This window comes from Sus scrofa, chromosome 17 (genome assembly GCF_000003025.6).
Source record: "Sus scrofa isolate TJ Tabasco breed Duroc chromosome 17, Sscrofa11.1, whole genome shotgun sequence".
Classification (NCBI taxonomy): Eukaryota; Metazoa; Chordata; class Mammalia; order Artiodactyla; family Suidae; genus Sus; species Sus scrofa.
Window position 1 is genome coordinate 35,497,840 of NC_010459.5, and position 17,499 is coordinate 35,515,338.

Below are 17,499 nucleotides of genomic sequence, written 5' to 3' on the forward strand. Positions count from 1 at the left end.
AACTCCATTTTTCCATTGTTTAGACATGCTGTATCCTCAAGCCATTTCCCACTCCATCTCTCAGCTGATGGTGGGAGTTGTCCCTCCATTGGGTAATTAGAGGAGCTGGGCCACGAGGTGGGCTTGGAGTGACTGGATGGGTCACAGTCAGGGCCCAGAGCTATTTCCAAAGCACTCGGCTTGGGGCTAGTTCCAAGGTGCCCCTGTAGAAAGGCTCTGGGCAGACAGCCCCTGAGTGATGGAAGGCCTTTTGGATCATACCTCTCCCCGCCCACCTTGGCTTGAACATCTCAGGCTGGATGGCTCCTGGGTCACATTGTAGTGCAGAATCCTTGGAAAAGGTCTCCACCAGCCCCCTCCTTCCAAGTGGGAATATAGACAATTCCTATATTGTCTTTTTAGGGCCATATCCCTTCAAGGCATATGGAGTGTCCCAGGCTAGGGGTCAAATTTGAGCTGTAGTCTCTGGCCTACACCACAGCCACATCAACGCCAGATCAGAACCACGTCTGTGACCTACACTACAGCTCACGACAACACCGGATCCTTAACCCACTGAGTGAGACCAGGGATTGAACCTGCGTCTTCATGGATACTAGTCAGATTCGTTTCCACTGTGCCACAATGGGAACCCTGGAAAATTCATTTAGTTTTTTGTTTCTTTATCTTTTCAGGGCCGCACCCATGACATATGGAAGTTCCCAGGCTAGGGGTTGAATTGGAGCTGCAGCTGCCAGCCTACACCACAGCCACAGCAATGCCAGATCCCCGACCCACTGAGCAAGGCCAGGGATCGAACCTGCATCCTCATGGCTACTAGTCAGATTCATTTTCCCGGCACCACAATAGAACTCCCAGGTGGGCTATTGGCAAGACCTGGGTCAGCGCAGGGGAGGGGCATGAGAGCACTGGCCACCTCTCAGAGCTGCTTGGGGGTGGCCTCTGTCTCCCCAGGAGCCCTGGAAAAAGACACTGTCAAAAGAAAAGGCAAAGAGATCCTGCTGTACAGCACAGGGAACTATATCCAATCACTTGCGATGGAACCTGATGGAGATAATGTGAGAAAAAGAAAAAAAAAAACTGGGTCACTTTCCTGCACAACAGGAATTGATAGAACATTGTAAATGAACAATAACTTTAAAAAATTAAGGCGTTCCCGTCGTGGTTAATGAATCTGACTAGGAACCATGAGGTTGCGGGTTCGATCCCCGGCCTTGCTCAGTGGGTTAAGGATCTGATGTTGCCGTGAGCTGTGGTGTAGATCCTGCGACACGGCTAGGATCCCATATTGCTGTGGCTGTGGTGTAGGCTGGCGGCTACAGCTCTGATTCGACTCCTAGCCTGGGAACCTCCATATGCCGCAGGTGCGGCCCTAAAAAGACAAAAACAAGAAAAAAGAAAAAAAGCCGTCAAGTATAAATTAAAAATAAAATGTTTAAAAAGGAAAAGAAAGAGAACCTCAAAGTGCACACGAAAAAAACCTATTGTGTTCATTATTAAAAGAAAAAGAAAAAACCTTCAACCCCATGGACCTTGAGCAAGTGCCCCTGAGACGGTTTCTTACCCAAAGATGCTCCAAGCAGGACCAGAGGCCAGGGGCAGGCTGGTGGGCACAGAGCTGGGCGCTGAGGTGATCACCCCCGGGCCTGGGTGATTCTAAACAGGATCTGGGACACCCCAGAAGATGTGGGCAGAGCCAGAGCCTGGCCTGGGCATAGCCTTGCCCCTCAGCCCTCCTGAGAACACCTCTTCATCCAGCACCCCCATCCTGTTCAAGCCAGCGGTACCAGGCAAGGCCTGGGAAAAGGCTGCCCACCCCCAAGGGCCCCAGGTGCCCCCCTCCCTCTTTCCCTTCCCGCTTGTTCCAACACCGCTCTCCCCCTAGTCGGTCCATGGGAAGAATGCCGTGTCCTCTGAACGGGGGCCAAGAGTGACAGGTGGTGGCAGTCGAGCTGCATGGCCCCTGGTGTAAGAGATCCTCTCCCCCGTCCCCGCCTCCCCTGCCTGCGCCCCTGCCTCCGCCTCTGCCCACCCAGCCCAGTCCCTTACAACTGCCCCAGGACGGCTCCCGGGCAGCCGCCTTGAGACAGACGGACACCAGGCTGCCCCTCTCTGCTCCAGGCACCTTCCTACCCTCAGTCAGCTGGCCCTGGTCTCCCCTCGGCCAGACAGGAGGAGGAGTCCAGCAGTCCGACACACCTTTCTCTTCTTTCTGCAGCTAGAAAGACTTGAGTTAGACAAGCAGAAGCACACGCCTCCCGACCTCATGGCGACAGAGAATGGAGCAGTCGAGCTGGGAGTCCAGAGCCCATCAACAGGTGCCAAGCTGGGGCCGGAGATGGAGGGAGGAGCTTGGGAAGGGGTGTTTGGAGCCAGAGTTGGGCTGATTCCTCGGTGGGGGTTCTGTGCCTGAGGCCTCTTTGCATGGCGCATGGAGGACCCAGAAATCAGAATCATCTCTGCATAGGGTGGAGCTGGGTCAAGGGCCTACGTGAAGCCCTCCCCCGAGAGACTGGGAAATGTGCAGTCCCCATGGGTGACACTAAACCCTCAGGGCAAGGGACAGCAGGGGCATCGAGGCCCAGCAGGGGACCAGAGCCTCCTCCACGGGACCCCCAATCTCCAGGCAGCCCATCTCTAGAGCCCATGAAGTGGCCCCAGAAGCCCTGTGGGACAAGTGCTTGCAAATCGTGTCCTGGGTGAGGACATGGACTCAGAGCTGGTCACTGGCCAGCCTGGCCGGGGAAGGGGTGGGGTGGGAGGGTGGATCCTGACTGGTGTTTCACCTCCTTGCAGATGAAGGACCCCCGGCTGCAGAGAAGGACCCTGCGCCCCCAGATCCAGAGACGGATCCTGGTCCCCCAGACTCAGAGAAGGCTCCTGATCTCCCAAAGCCAGAGAAAGAACATGGTCCCCCAGAGCCAGAGAAAGAACCTGATCAACTCACCCTGAAGAAAGATGCGGAAGCCTTGGCCCCAGAGAAAGGGGATGGTGCCTCGGCTCAAGCCTCATCCAGTGGCCAGGGCCCCGAGGGAGAAGGCAGCCTGGGTGGGGGGGCTGCGGAAGGCAGTGCTGGGCAGCCGGCAGCCCTGCCCCAGGAGACGGCAACAGCCGAGGCCAGTGTCAAGAAGCCCGAGGCAGAGCAAGGGACCCCAGGCAGCCAGGACCCCGGAGAGTCCAAGGTGCATAAGAAGGCGGCAGAGGGCCAAGCAGCGGCCAGGAGGGGCTCGCCTGCCTTCCTGCACAGCCCCAGCTGCCCTGCCGCCATCTCCAGGTGAATGGGCCCTGCCTGGGAGCAGGGAGGGGTTCTGCGGCCACTCTGTCCCAGGCACAGTCATCACATTCGATGCTGGATTGGGTCCTTCTGACCGGCAGGTCCCTCTGCCCGGGGCATTAGCCTGACTTTCTGATCTCCCTGCAGAAACCAGGACTTGGTGATGGTTCAGAGAAGCCTGGAATGTCAGGCAGGAGAGGTCCACAAAGACCTCTTCCCAGGCATCTTGATGGAGCCCAGAATACCCCTTACCCCCGTGAACATGGGTCTCACCAAGGGCAGGACTGAGACTGCAGGAGGAAAAGATAACCCATCTTCTTAATATAAGGATTGGTATAATACGAAAAGATGGCTAATAACCAGACCGTTAGATCATTGCTAATACTTTTAGAACCAAAACGTAGCACCAGTCTTAGGGTGCAATCCATTATAGTTACCTGAATGCCAGTCATATTAATGAGGTTATTAATGATTGATTGTAAAACCACAATGCTAACACTGACCATATCAGTTTGAATGAGGTAGCAATATACATCAATGCATCAACATCATTAGGACATGAATCAATGGCATTGCCACAATTTGGTGAATCAGAGCTCTGTAACCTTCCTAACTGTAGGCACATAAGGATTAACCAAATTAACAATCCCAGTGAATAGTTATTAATGATCAATTAGGGCACTGACAGTCAAGATAATGACTACAGACCTTTAAGGAATGAACATCCCTTGATTTTGTATGTAGATGCTTTACCCCCTGTGTTTGGGGTGGGGACAGGGTTGTATTAGCTCCAGCTGAACTCCGGGAGACCCACCGGCAGGGCAGTGGCGGCTGAAGGCGTCCCCTCTGTGTTCTCACGTTCCAGCCCTGAGAAGCTGTTGGCTGAGAAGCCCCCAGATGAGGCATCAGAGCTCATCTTTGAAGGGGTGCCCGTGACCCCCGAGCCCGCGGATGCTGAACCAGCCAAGGAAGCAGAAGGAGGGAAGAACGTCCAGGACAGCAGCCAGAAGGAAGCAGAAGAAAAGGCCCCGGGCCAGGCTGGCCAGGCTAAGGTGCAAGGGGACACCTCGAGAGGGATCGAGTTCCAGGTCGGTCCCCCGGAGAGATCGGAGGCGGGGCATGCCCTCAGTCTCACAGCCAGGGAGGAGGACTGCTTCCAGATTTTGGGTAGGCCGGGGCTGCCGTGGGGCCGATGGAGGGGACGGGGGCTCCCGGTGTCTCCCCTTGTCTCCCTGAGGCACCTCACCCAGCCCGATCCATCTAAGTGTCACCCAACCCCAGGAAGTCCTAGTTCCTAGTCTCCTGTGATAGATGGGGAAACAGGGGCTCAAGGAAGGGGAGTGGAGTACCCCGAACCCATGGCTAGGATAGGGTATGACCTGTCAGGACAGCCTGACTCCAGAGCTCACTTTCTTTAATGGGGTTTTAAAAAAATCAGACATGTTATTGGTGCAGCACCAATTCTCTGGACAGTGGAATTTGAAGTCAGTCTATGGAAGGGCTCAGATGCCAGGCTTTGGTAGTTATATGGATGGGTAAGGAGGGTCATGGGAGCCACAGAGGGTACATGAGCTGAGCAGCACAGGTGTCGGTGCATAGAAGCAATGACCAAACTTGGCACGTGAGATGGGCCAGGACTGTGGAGCGGCCTTAAGTGATGGTGGTTTATTCAGGGGGCCGCAGGGAACCATTGAGCATGAAGGAGCTTGTCGAGCAGGTGAATAGGGAAAGGGCCTGGGCAGGGAGGCGGCAGGGCTGGGGGTGGGGTGAGATGGGGTCAGAAGAGCCCAGAGTGTCCTGACACCCCCGTCCTCCAGGCCGAGGTGCCCTGGGAGACCCGCCAGCCTGCCTGGTGAGCGGCAGCGTGCCACCCAGACAGGGTGGGAGGGCCTGGCGGCTGGGCGGCAGCCAGGAGCCCTGCCTCCTCCCCTGAGCAGCCGCACAAACCTCCCGGCCCGCTCCGCCCAGAAATCACATCCTCGAGTGACGGACCTGAACAACCTCCAAGGGCTGTTTGATTTATCTCAGCCCGGCTTCCCTGCGGCCTCTAGCTATTTTTAAAGAGGTTTCCATTCCTGATGACTCAGCCTGTCGGCGGCCAGGGCCTGCTCTTCCCCATAACTGTCACTAGGTGGCAGCATTTCCCTACCAAACAAACACCTCCATCCCTGTCTTCTCCCCGCCTACCCCCTTTCCTGGGCCAGATCCGGGTTGGACACTCGCTCCATCTATAGGTGGCGCCAGCTGGTAGTGTTATCACAGAGAATGGTAGGCAGGTTCCATGCCTATCCCATCAGACATAGTAACCCCTACTTATGAAGGCACTCCAAACTATAGTTCCTTCGTTCGTTCTTTCCCTCTTTCTCTCCCCTTCTCTCTCTTTCTCTCTCCCTCCCTCCTTTCCTTCCTTTTTCCTTCTTATGGCTGCACCTGTGGCACATGGAAGTTCTTGGGCCAAGGGATAGAATAGGAGCTGCAGCTGCAGCCTAGGCTACAGCCAGGGCAACACCAGATCTGAGCTGCATCTTCGACCTTTGCTGCAGCTGTCACAACACCAGATCCTTAAGCCAATGTTGGGTCCTTAACCTGCTGAGCCACGACAGGAACGCCACCTTTTTTTTTTTTTTTTTTTTCCCCTTTAACAGAAGCACAGCTAGTTTGGGGTGGAGTCTTCATGCCTTATAATGTGGGAGGGTCTGAGAAGTCCAATCACCCATCCCCACTGCTGTGCTGGGAGGGGGAGTGGCTGAGCCTCCCTCTGAAAGGGGCAGAGGCTTCCCAAGGCCATTTTGTGTGTCGGTGGCAGTGCTGAAATTGGAGACTGGGCCCCTTAGTCCCCATCCTGGAGCGAGCTGTCCCCCAGGTATCACTGGATCACCCAGGCCAGGCAGGAGGGGTGGTGCCGGGAGTGTCCTCAGCAGGGCTGTGCTGACTGTGACGCACTGCTCTCCTCTGCTCCCCAGATGACTGCCCTCCACCCCCCGCCCCCTTCCCCCACCGCATCGTGGAGCTGAGGAGCGGGAACGTCAACAGCCAATTCAGCCTGAACTCCAAGGAGGCGCTGGGCGGGTGAGTGCCGGGCCCAAGCCCCTGGCCCCTCCACCCTGGTGGGAAAGCCCAGAGCTCCAGGCCTCGTGTCTTCCCCACGTGAGGCCCAGACACTCCAATTGGACGTGAGCCACGTGGACCCACTTTTTCCCACATGGTCACACTTGTCATTTGCCGGCTGTCACGTGGCTGGTGTGTACCCGTGTCACTGACTCACGCAAACACCCCATTGGCCATTCAGTGTTTCCCATGGGAAGCACATAATATTTTCCTGTCTGTCTCAGTTTAGGCACCACACTGACCCCCTCAAGGTGATTCCTGCTTTGTTAAAAGTCCTGAAGGTGCCCCCCCGCCGACCCCACCCGAGGGCCTGGTACCCCTGCCTGCCACACATCAGGGGCTGTCTTTCTTTTTCTTTGGGTTTTTTGGGTTTGTTTTGTTTTGCTTTGCTTTTCAGGGCTGCACCTGCAGCATATGGAAGTTCCCAGGCTAGGGGTTTCATCGGAGCTGCGGCAGCTGGCCTACGCCACAGCCACAGCAACACCAGACCCCAGCCACATCTGTGACCTACACTGCAGCTTGTGGCAATGCCAGGTCCTTAACCCACTGAGCGAGGCCAGGAAATCCAACCCGAGTCCTCATGGATCGTAGTCATGTTCATTATTGCTAAGCCACAACAGGAACTCCATGGGGCCGTCTTTCCATGAGCCTACCCTTCCTGGGCCCATGGCTTGTGTGGTTCAGCCATTGTCCCTGCATAGAGCTCACGGATTCAGGAGGCGATTGGAGCTGGCAGAGATGTGCAGCCCCATCTCCCAGCCCCCCTCCCCTGTCCCCTTGGAACTCCCTCACTCCCAGCCTCGTCTCTCTCCAGTGGCAAGTTTGGAGCTGTCTGCACCTGCACCGAGAAAGCCACAGGGCTCAAGTTGGCAGCCAAGGTCATCAAGAAACAGACACCCAAAGACAAGGTAGTGGGGGCTGGCTGTGTGGGAGGGGGTGGGGATTCTTGGAGTGCCTGCCTCTCACCCCCCTCCACCCACACGTTTGCACCACGAGCCTGGTGTGTGGACCTGGATGCACCGAGCTGTCATGCAGATAGACAGACAGATGGACAGCCCTGCCACGGGGGCCTGATGCCCCTGACCCTAAGCCAGACCCCTCAGTTAGTTAGATCCCCTCTGGGCCAGGTTCTGTGATGGGCACTAGAGGTCCCAAAGGGAAGCCCATGTGGTCCTGCTCGGAGAGCCCCGGGGAAATAGGCCTGATGCAGAGCAGTGTTTGTTCAAGGAATGAATGAATGAATGAATGAATGAGTGCATGAAGAGGCAGAGGCTCACGTGGAACGAGGGAGTTGGGTCTGTGAGGAGGCGGTGGCAACCTCGCAGCCTGGTGTGGTGGCAGCTGTGACTTAGGAAACCTGGCCGGGGGGGTGGGGGCGCACAGAGGAGGCTCCCTGTCACCCACGGGCTCAGGGGAGCATCTCCTGAATGAAGGCAGGTGTGGAGGGCGGAGAACAGGGAGGGATGACTCTCGGGTGGCACCGCTGATGTCCTGGGTCCCCAGGAGATGGTGTTGCTTGAGATCGAGGTCATGAACCAGCTGAACCACCGCAACCTGATCCAGCTCTACGCGGCCATCGAGACCCCGCACGAGATCGTCCTCTTCATGGAGTAGTGAGTGCCCGCGGCAGGGCGGGGGGGGCCCGGGCTGGGGCGGCGGCGGGTCTGGAAGCGAGCCTGTAGAGGGGTCTGTGCACACAGCATCGAGGGCGGCGAGCTGTTCGAGAGGATTGTGGATGAGGACTATCACCTGACTGAGGTGGACACCATGGTGTTTGTCAGGCAGATCTGTGACGGGATCCTCTTCATGCACAAGATGAGGGTTCTGCACCTGGACCTCAAGGTACTGGGGTCAGGGCCTCCCGGCGGGGGGGGGGGGGGGAAGCAGCATCCCACCACCTGCGATCAGTGCTGGAGGCAGCCAGCCCGCCATCCTCCCACTCCTCCTTCTCTTCCTCCCTCCCTCCTTCCTTCCTTCCATCAGTAGATTCAAAAAGGGTTTATTGAGGGGGTACTAAGTACCAGGAGCTGGGGTCACCTCAGAGAGCAAAAAAGACTTGGTCTAGTACGAAGCGCTTGTTGAAAAGGGTCGCTTGCAGTCCTGGGAGCCCCACACTTGGTGTCTTCGCTGCTAAGTGTTGCAGAAGCTCCAGGAGTTCCTGCTGTGGTGCAACAGGATCAGTGGCATCTTGGGAGTCATGGGAATCAGGTTCGATCCCTCACCCGGCACAGTGGGTTAAGGGTCTGGTGTTGCTGCAGCTGCAGCTCAAGTTGAGACTGTGGCTTGGATCTGATCCCTGGCCTGGGAACTCCATAGGCTGCAGGGTGGCAAAAAAAAAAAAAGCTCTTGCCTCAGTGCAGGCCCCTGATAGGCGCTTTGAATGTTTGTTCTTTTTTTTTTAGAGCTGCACTTGAGGCATATGGAATTTCCCAGGCCAGCCTACACCACAGCCACAGCAACGTAGGATCCGAGCTGCATCTGCAGACTACACCACAGCTAAGGGCAATGCCAGATCCTTAACCCACTTGTGAGGCCAGGGATAGAGCCCACATCCTCATGGATACTAGTCAGGTTCATTACCGCTGAGCCATGATGGGAACTCCTGAATGTTTGTTCATTTATTCCACAAATTATCTCTGGAGGGCCTATTATATGCCAATCAGTGTTCTAGGTGGCAGAGATCCAGTGGTGAACAAAACAGAAACACATGCCCTCATGGAGTTTATGTTCTAGTAGGAGATTCAAAAAAGCACATGCATGGATTTTGTATCCCTGCAGAAATATGCACATGATGCGCAGGAACAAAAACATGTAGTAAAAGAATGTTTATACCCTCTTCTGACCCGGCTCGGTACCTTGCACATAGCAGATCAGGGAGAGCAAATAGATTTTACTCATCCCACCTACTCTTTAATTTTTTTTTTGTCTTTTTAGGGTCCCACGCATGGCATATGGAGGTTCCCAGGCTATAGGGGTCAAATTGGAGCTGTAGTCGCTGGCCTACACCACAGCCACAGCAATGTGGGTTCTGAGCCGTGTCTGTGACCTACACCACAGCTCTGTGATCCCCCACCCACTGGGCGAGGCCAGGGATTGAACCCACATCCTCATGGATACTAGTCGGGTTGGTTTACCACTGAGCCATGATGGGAACTCCAGCCTCCCACCCACTCTGATCCCCTGGCAGTGGCTGTCTGAAGCTGAGTGGTGTTGGCTGTGGTGTGGAGCTGCACGAGGCTGGGCATGCTCGTCTAATGGCAGGTGTTAATGTTTGTGGGATCAGAGGCCAGGCTAGTGGAAAAGATGAAATCTGAACACCCATTGGCAAAGCGGATGGTGCTTCCATTCATTCATTTGATAAATATGTATGGAGTACCCGCGCCTGTGCTGCCGTGCGCAGTGCTGGGCGTGGGCATTGCCATGGGGGTGATGAGGACACCCCTGTCCCACAGAGCCTACAGGTCAGTGGGGAAAACAAACATTCATACAATAATAACCCAATGAATAGATCATTAAAAAAAATCTTTATGGCCACACCCACGACATATGGAAGTTTCTGAGTCAAGGATTGAATTCGAGCCACAACTGTGGCAATGCTAGATGCTTTAACCCACCATGGCTGGCTGGGGATCGAACCTGCACCTCTGCAGCAACCCAAGCTGCTGCAGTCAGATTCTTAACCCCCTGTGCCACAGTGGGAACTCCTAGATCATTTTAACCCACATGAGAGTAAAGGGGAGACATACAAAGTGAAACTGGAGAAGCAGGCGAGGGTCAGAGCGGTGGAGGTCTCAGACGGGCTGCCAGTCCACGCGTGCCGGGAGTCAGAGCTGTTCAGCGTGTACACTAGTCCTTGGGTCTGGTGGGCCGTCGTCATCCCCACTGACATGTGAGGATGTGAGGAGGGTGAGGAGGTGGGTTTCAGTGGGGCCACTGTGGCCGCAGGGACTTTAGGAGGCGGTCATGAGAAGCCAGGAGAGAGACGGCGGGGGCTGGAAGCGGCGGCAGTGGGGGAGGCCTGGGACGTGGTCAGACGATGGGCGCTTTCTGAAAATAGAGCCGGCCTGATCTGTGGTGGCTGGGATGTGGGAGGGCGGAGGGGAAGGAGAGGGCGAGGGGGGCTCCGGAGTCTCTGGACAGAGCTGCTGCCTGCGGCGCGGTGGCGCTGGAGCTTGCCGTCCTCCCACGAAAGCCATTTTCTCGGGGCCCTCGATGACACCGCAGTGGCCCAGGAGGAAGCTCAGCCATAAGCCTCTGTATCCTAAAATGTGTTTTTTTTCAAGATAGCAATAAATGTGTCATCAATAAAAGGTGTCACGGTCACGTAAGTTGGGTGAACCACAGCCCGAAGGCGCTCCCCAGGCCTCCGGCTGCGCGGCTTTTCAGGAAGCCCCGTGTCCCCCCAGAGGACGTCTGGTCTGTCTGTTTCCCTCCCAATTGGAGCCTGGGGCCTCTCTTTCCTTCCCCTGTCTCCGTGGAGCAGCCGGTTGAGCTACTGAAGTTACTAGCATCCTGTTCTGAGGGAGGGCAGCGGTGTGAAGGGACCTGCAGAAAGCCTATCGTCTGGGGCCTCAAATCAGATGCTCACAGAGCCCAGAGGAAGGACAGACCCCATTCAACAGTCGGGGCGGGAGGAACTGGAGGCCTGTCCCCCGGCTCAGGGGTCAGCGGCAGCCCCTCCAAGCTGTGCGTGGCCGTCGGCCTGGGGCTTCCTCTGTTTCAGGAGGTGCTGAAAATCAGGAAACAGGGTTTTTGTGCAAAATCTGCCTTTTCGCCATTGTTAACTACTGAAACCATTTCTGCCCTGCAACCTCAGATTAGTCCTGTGTCTTTGAGTCACATGAAGAGGCCCAGAGTGGGAGGGACTAGCCTTGCGGTGACTTCACATGCTCACCTGTGCTTGGAGCACAGGAGTCCTGGAAGCCTTGGCTGAGCACCTACTGGGCACTTTGTTAGACGCAGAGGGTGGGGAGCGAGGAGGCCTGGAGGAGACGGTCCCTGCCCTGGAAGAGCCCCGCTCGGGCCTCTGGATCCTCCTCTGTGCCTGGAGCAGGCAGGTCCAAGGGTCTCCGATGGGCTGTCGGCTCTGGCGGCCTGGGCCTCTGATCCAGGGAGCCTGGGACTTGGGGGGACCTGGCTGGGGAGGGAGGGTGAGCCGGGTCAGAGGTCAATCCAGGTCACCCCCTTCTCCTCAGCCAGAGAACATCCTATGCGTCAACACCACGGGCCATTTGGTGAAGATCATTGACTTCGGCCTGGCACGGAGGTACCAGCTGGGTGGGCGGGGAGGGCAGGGCCGGCCCGAGGAGGGGAAGGTTGGCAGGTGCCTGGGCACAGGCTGGGGGTTGTGCTCTGAACTCTTGGTCTCACTTCCAGGTATAACCCCAGAGAGAAGCTGAAGGTGAATTTCGGGACCCCAGAGTTCCTGTCCCCTGAGGTGGTGAATTACGATCAAATCTCCGATAAGACAGACATGTGGAGCCTGGGTGTCATCACCTACATGCTGTGCGTCCCCAGGGAGCGTGGTGCTTCCAGGGCTGGGGCACGTCGGGGGCAGCGGAGGCTGAGCTTGGTTCTACCTCCCCACTCCTTCCGTCAGGGGTTTGCTGGGTGTGGGGCTTGCTGGGGAGAACCAGAAAAGCAAACTTGGTACCCATTTGATAGATGGAGAAACCAAGGCCCCCCTGCCAGCATAGCATCCCATCCAGGGCTCTGGCCAGCAGGTCTTTGATGACCCAGTGCCCTCATCCCTCCTCTTCTTCACTCGAACCCTGGGAAGCTGGGATGCTTTTGCCCGTTTTGCAGATGCGAAGAGTGAGGCTCAGAGAGGGGAAGTGATTTGCCCAAGGTCACCCAGCCAGATTCACACCCAGGTCTGTCCTCCTCGAGAGGCCGGAGGTCTTTTCAGGGCTTGGTGCTGCTTCCTAGGATCTGCCCCCTTCCCCGACCCACTCTCACCTCCCTGCCCCTGCCACCCGCTTCCCGCAGGCTGAGCGGCCTCTCCCCCTTCCTGGGAGATGACGACACGGAGACCCTGAACAACGTGCTGTCGGGCAACTGGTACTTCGACGAGGAGACCTTCGAGGCCGTGTCAGATGAGGCCAAAGACTTTGTCTCCAACCTCATCGTCAAGGACCAGAGGTGAGGTTCACCCCAGGACACAAACCCTGTGTGTGCAAGCCCTGTGCGTGTGTGTGTGTGTGTGTGTGTGTGTATGCGTGTGTGTTCGTGCCCTGGCCGCCCACCCTCACCACACTGCCCCTCCCCGCAGGGGCCGGATGAGCGCTGCCCAGTGCCTCGCCCACCCCTGGCTCAACAACCTGGCAGAGAAAGCCAAGCGCTGTAACCGCCGCCTCAAGTCCCAGATCTTGCTTAAGAAATACCTCATGAAGAGGCGCTGGAAGGTACCCCGGGCCGCGGGTGGGAGGAGGGAGGACGCAGGGCGGGAGGCACTCTGGCCCCGCCAGCCCTGCCTCGGCCGCCTCTTTCTGGAAAACAGGATTGGCTTTTCTCTCTTTGTCCTGGGCTGGCTCCTGACCTGGGTGGTGGCCCTCCAGCCACCCCCTCCACCCAGAGGAGGGCGTCCCTTGTGATTCAGACTCAAGAAAAGGTCTCCGACCCCATCACTGCCTTCCTCCCTTCATTTCACAAATCTCCCTTCCTTCCTTCCTTCCTTCCTTCCTTCCTCTCTCTCTCTCTCTTCCTTTCTCTTTCCTTCTTTCTTTTGCTGTCTTTTTAGGGCTACACCTGTGGCATATGGAAGTTCCCAGGCTCAGGGTTGAATTGGAGCTGCCAGCCTATGCCTCAGCCATAACGATGTGGGATTTGAGCCATGTCTGTGACCTACACCACAGCTCACAGCAACACCAGATCCCCCACCCACTGAGCGAGGCCAGAGATCGAACCCGTGTCCTCATGGATACTGGTCAGGTTCATTACTGCTGAGCCACAACGGGAACTCCCAGAAATATTTCTTGAGCATCTACTACTTCTAGGTGCTGGGGATACACCAGTGGTCAAGGAGACAAAGATTTCAGTCTCTGTGGACCTACTTTTGGTAGGGAGTGGGGAGTTACAAAAAGGGGTTAAGGAAGGGCTCTAGAAAAAAAAAAAAAAAAAGAGCGGTCAGAGGTGCCAGGGAGGGACTGCAGTTCTAAATAGGGTGGCCAGGGAAGGCACCCTGAGAAGGAGCAGGTGAACAAGAACTTGAAGGAGTTGAGGACTGAGCGGTGCTGGTACCGGGTGGGGGAAGAGTGTCCCAGGCAGAGGGAACAGCTGGTGCAAAGGCCCTGAGGCAGAAGCAAGGTTGGCGAGTGTGCGGAGGCCAGTGCGGCTGGAGTGGAATAAGCAAGGGGGTAAGGGAGCTTGTCCAAGAGGAACGGGAGGCAGGGTGTGGAGAGACTCGGCCACGGTGAGGGGTTTCTCTTTTACTTGGAGGGAAATAGGAACCACTAGGAGCTGCTATTGTGGCTCAGCAGTTAAGAACTCAACATAGTGTCCATGAGGATGTAAGTCTGATCCCTGGCCTCGCTCAGTAAGGTAAGGATCCAGCATATCTGTGAGCTGTAGCGTAGGTCACAGATGCTGCTCGGATCCAGCATTGCTGTGGCTGCGGCGTAGGCTGGCAGCTGTAGTGCCCATTAGACCCCTGGCCTGGGAACTTCCATATGCTGCAGATGTGGCTGTAAAAAGGAAAAAAGAAAAAAGAAAAAGGAAAAGGAATAGGAACCACTGGAGCATCTTTAGCAGGGTGGTACTCAGGTTGGCTGTGGGTCTGTGGAATGAGGGAGTAGCGCCTCCTGTGGCCATTTTGGGGACTGCACCCTGCTTGGCATCACGTCTTCCTGGAATGAAGGGGACCTTGGGAGACACTCAGCCATCCGACAGTTTTCCCCAGGGCCCACAGCTGACTGGGACCCCTCTCTCTCATCCCTCAGAAAAATTTCATTGCTGTCAGCGCTGCCAACCGCTTCAAGAAGATCAGCAGCTCGGGGGCACTGATGGCTCTGGGGGTCTGAGCCCTGGGAGCAGCTGAGGCCTGGATGCAGCCACACATTGGCCGGGGCTGAGGCCACACAGCCCAGAAGGCCGGAGCAGATGGGCCAGATCCCTGGGACAGGCTGGCCAGGACAAGGCTGCGCCAGGCTGGGAGGCTCGGGGCTCCCCATGCCCCCGCGCAGTGACTGCTTCCCCGACGTGAGCCGCCTCAGATGTGGCCTTGACTCCATCCTGCTAATGCCTCCCCAGACAGGGCTCCAGTCCCACAGCCACAGCCCAGATGCCATGGGCCCTGCTGTTCCTGCCCGGTTCCCCCTTCTGGAACTGCTGCTCTGGTGACCCCTGCTTGGCCTCACCTGGGGCATCCCTGGCCTGGGCTTGCTCCTAGCTGGAGTGGGAGGGCTGGGGGTCCTGGCGTGTGGGGTTTCCGCCCTTGTGGATGGGAGGCCCTTGGTGGGGCAGGAAGGCAGCACAGCCGAGTCCCAAGGCCCAGCTGCCAGGGGAGACAGAGCAGGCTTTGTGAAAGAGGACCTCTGTGCCCCCACCCGCCTCCCCAATCCCAACAGATAAGGCCCGGCACACACCATCTGGCTGGGCCCGGCCCCCCGCCCACCTTCCTTGCGACCACCAACACACAGGAACTCCGCCTGAGAGAGAGGACGCCCTGCCCAGGCCTGGCGGAGGGGGAGGGGCGAGGCCTAGGGGACAGGGGAGACCACCCCCGAGCTTGCCTGAGGGCCAAGCCGGCCCAAGCCAGGCACTCCGGGCCCCCTCCCCAGGGTCAGCCGCGGCCCAGGAGGAGGGGGAGGGCCGTCAGGCAGCCCCCAACCTGCTCTCAGCTTGTGCCTTGTAAATAAATGTACAGGTTGGAAGTGGCCTCCTTCCCTCTCTGTGTGTGCACTTGGGGACAGTCACAGGTGGAGGACTACCGTGGGGCCAGGGGCTTTATTATTATTATTATTATTATTATTATTGCTCTTGAGGGCCACACTTGTGGCATATGGAGGTTCCCAGGTTAGGTGTCAAATTGGAGCTGCAGCCGCCGGCCTACACCGCAGCCTCAGCAAGGCGGGGACCCGAGACACGTCAGGGATCCACACCACAGCTCACGGCAACACTGGATCCTTAACCCAGTGCGGGGGACCAGGGATTGAACCTGCGTCCTCATGGACACTGGTTGGGCTCGTTACTGCTGAGCCACAATGGGAACTCCAAAGGGGGCAGGCATTTGAGCAGCCCTTGGTGCTACCGACGCGGCCTCAGAAGCCAGACTGCCCAGCGTGTGATCTGGGCAAGTGGTCCCCCGCTTTGTGCCTCAGTTTGTCCATTTGTGAGCTGGAGGTCCCCACACCAGCCAGAATTTATGGGCGATTGCTGGATGCAGGCTCTATTTCAACGCTCGTATGTACAACTCATTGACCCCCCACAGCAAGGTTGTGAGGTAGATATAGTTCCTGTTTTACAGAGGGGGAAACTGAGGCTTATGAGGGGAAGGAACTTGAAGGCTTTTCAACAAATTGGAAGCTGGGGCTTGAAATCTTCTCTCTCCCAGAGCAAGGCTCTGCCCATGGGCCCACGGACCTCTCACCAGCACAAGGGGGAAGCAGAAGCTTGGCCCCCAGGTCGAGCCAGAAGTTGGGCCCTGCAGTGACGGGGGTCTCCTGGGAGGCCTGGGGGAGAGAGCTGTCCTCTGGTTTTCCTGACAGGCCCCAGCCGGCCTCGCCCAGGCCTGCCGTGCAGGGGAGGGGCTCCACCCAGAGGGCAAGGGAGCTTAACCCTGACAGGGTGCAGCCTTTCTGACCGTGAGGACAACTGAGTCAGAAGTGGGACCGGCCCAACGGGGGCACCCTGTCCGCCTGCTGATCCGCCTGCTGAGGTTCACAGCAGTTCACATGCACGGAGCGCCTACTGGGTGCCCGCCCTGGCCCAGCTCTGTGCGTTTGCGATCACATCGGCCGTTCACGTGATGGCACCGTGGGCACTTGAGTTACGTCCATTTCTCCCACGAGGAAGCCAAGCCTCAGGGAAGTGACGCCACTCGCTCCGAGTCCCGCAGCTCATCTGCGGCAGAGCCAGGATTTGTACTCAGACAGTCTGGACCCAGAGCCCCTGCTCTTAACAGCGACCCTGTCTGCCTCCGAGTACTCTTGGACAGAGAGACCTTCAGCCTTCATCCCTCTCTGCCTGCCTCCCTGATCACTGGCCTGGAGGGCGAGGCGGGGTCCTCACTCCCACTCCTGCTCTGTTTCAGCAGATGGGTATGGAGTTCCCCCGGCAACAGGTGCCACATGGGGCAGGGTATGGGGGACTTTGAGGGGCTGAGCCTACTGGAGCTTGTTGGGGGGCCTGGGGAGCCTGGCTGGGGCTCCTGGTGGGAGATGTGCTCATGGGCAAGGCCCCCTGGGCCGTGGCTCCCTGCCTGCCTGTCCGCCCGCCTGCCCGCCCGCCACCTGCCAGCTGGGCCAGGCCTGTGGTTTCCTCTGAGTTCTCTCAGCCTTGCTGGCCCCCGCCCAGCCTGAGCCTCGGCCACACAGCGTGATGATGAGAGATGAGTCATGGCCATAGTGGAGGGGTGAGGAAATGAGGTCCAGCCAGTGCAGAGAACCAGGGCCCGGCTCCAGCTGGGGAAACCGAGGCCAAAACGAAACGTCTCCTCCGCAGTGACAGCTGGGACTAGAACCCGGGACTCTGGACTCCCCGTTCAAGCCTCAGTTTCCTCCTCTGTCACACGCAGATGACAACTGTCCTCTAATGCTCCTCTATGAGGGCCTTTATGACAATCGAGCGCTGGGACAGGGAGCTCATTCACCATATTTCCGAGGTGAGGAAACAGGTTCAGAGAGGGAAAGGGACCTGCCCAAGGCCACACAGCCAATTAACATGTCCTGGGAAGGAAGCCCACTCAGAACCAGGGAACGGGGCTGACCATGGCCTCTGTCTCTATCCCCTCCTGGGAGCACATCTTAGACAGTTCTTTTGGACTCATCCGGTGCCTCCTTTGGGCCTCCCCTTGTTCCTGGAGGGGAAGGATGGGGACTTGACGATATGGATGGGGAAATGATGGGGTTTCAGAGAGATTTTGCTCCCTGAGGGCCACAGAGCTTGCCCAGGAGGAAGCT

The 17,499-nt window shown here is 57.4% G+C and overlaps 1 protein-coding gene across 1 annotated transcript; it reads left to right on the forward strand.

Annotated features, from left to right (window-relative positions):
• MYLK2 (myosin light chain kinase 2) lies at positions 1,989–15,257 on the forward strand. Its single transcript, XM_013985219.2, has 12 exons — positions 1,989–2,318; positions 2,797–3,274; positions 4,140–4,441; positions 6,238–6,343; positions 7,197–7,290; positions 7,886–7,995; positions 8,083–8,224; positions 11,578–11,648; positions 11,759–11,887; positions 12,371–12,523; positions 12,654–12,786; positions 14,320–15,257. The coding sequence occupies exons 1-12, from the start codon at positions 2,267–2,269 to the stop codon at positions 14,398–14,400; spliced, it is 1,851 nt and encodes a 616-aa protein (XP_013840673.2). The 5' UTR covers positions 1,989–2,266; the 3' UTR covers positions 14,401–15,257.

Coding starts and splice junctions, on each gene's coding strand:
- MYLK2 (XM_013985219.2), top strand. CDS start 2,267: ATGGCGACAGAGAATGGAGCAGTCGAGCTGGGAGTCCAGAGCCCATCA. Junction 6,344..7,196: donor TCCAAGGAGGCGCTGGGCGG/GTGAGTGCCGGG, acceptor GTCTCTCTCCAG/TGGCAAGTTTGGAGCTGTCT. Junction 11,649..11,758: donor GACTTCGGCCTGGCACGGAG/GTACCAGCTGGG, acceptor TCTCACTTCCAG/GTATAACCCCAGAGAGAAGC.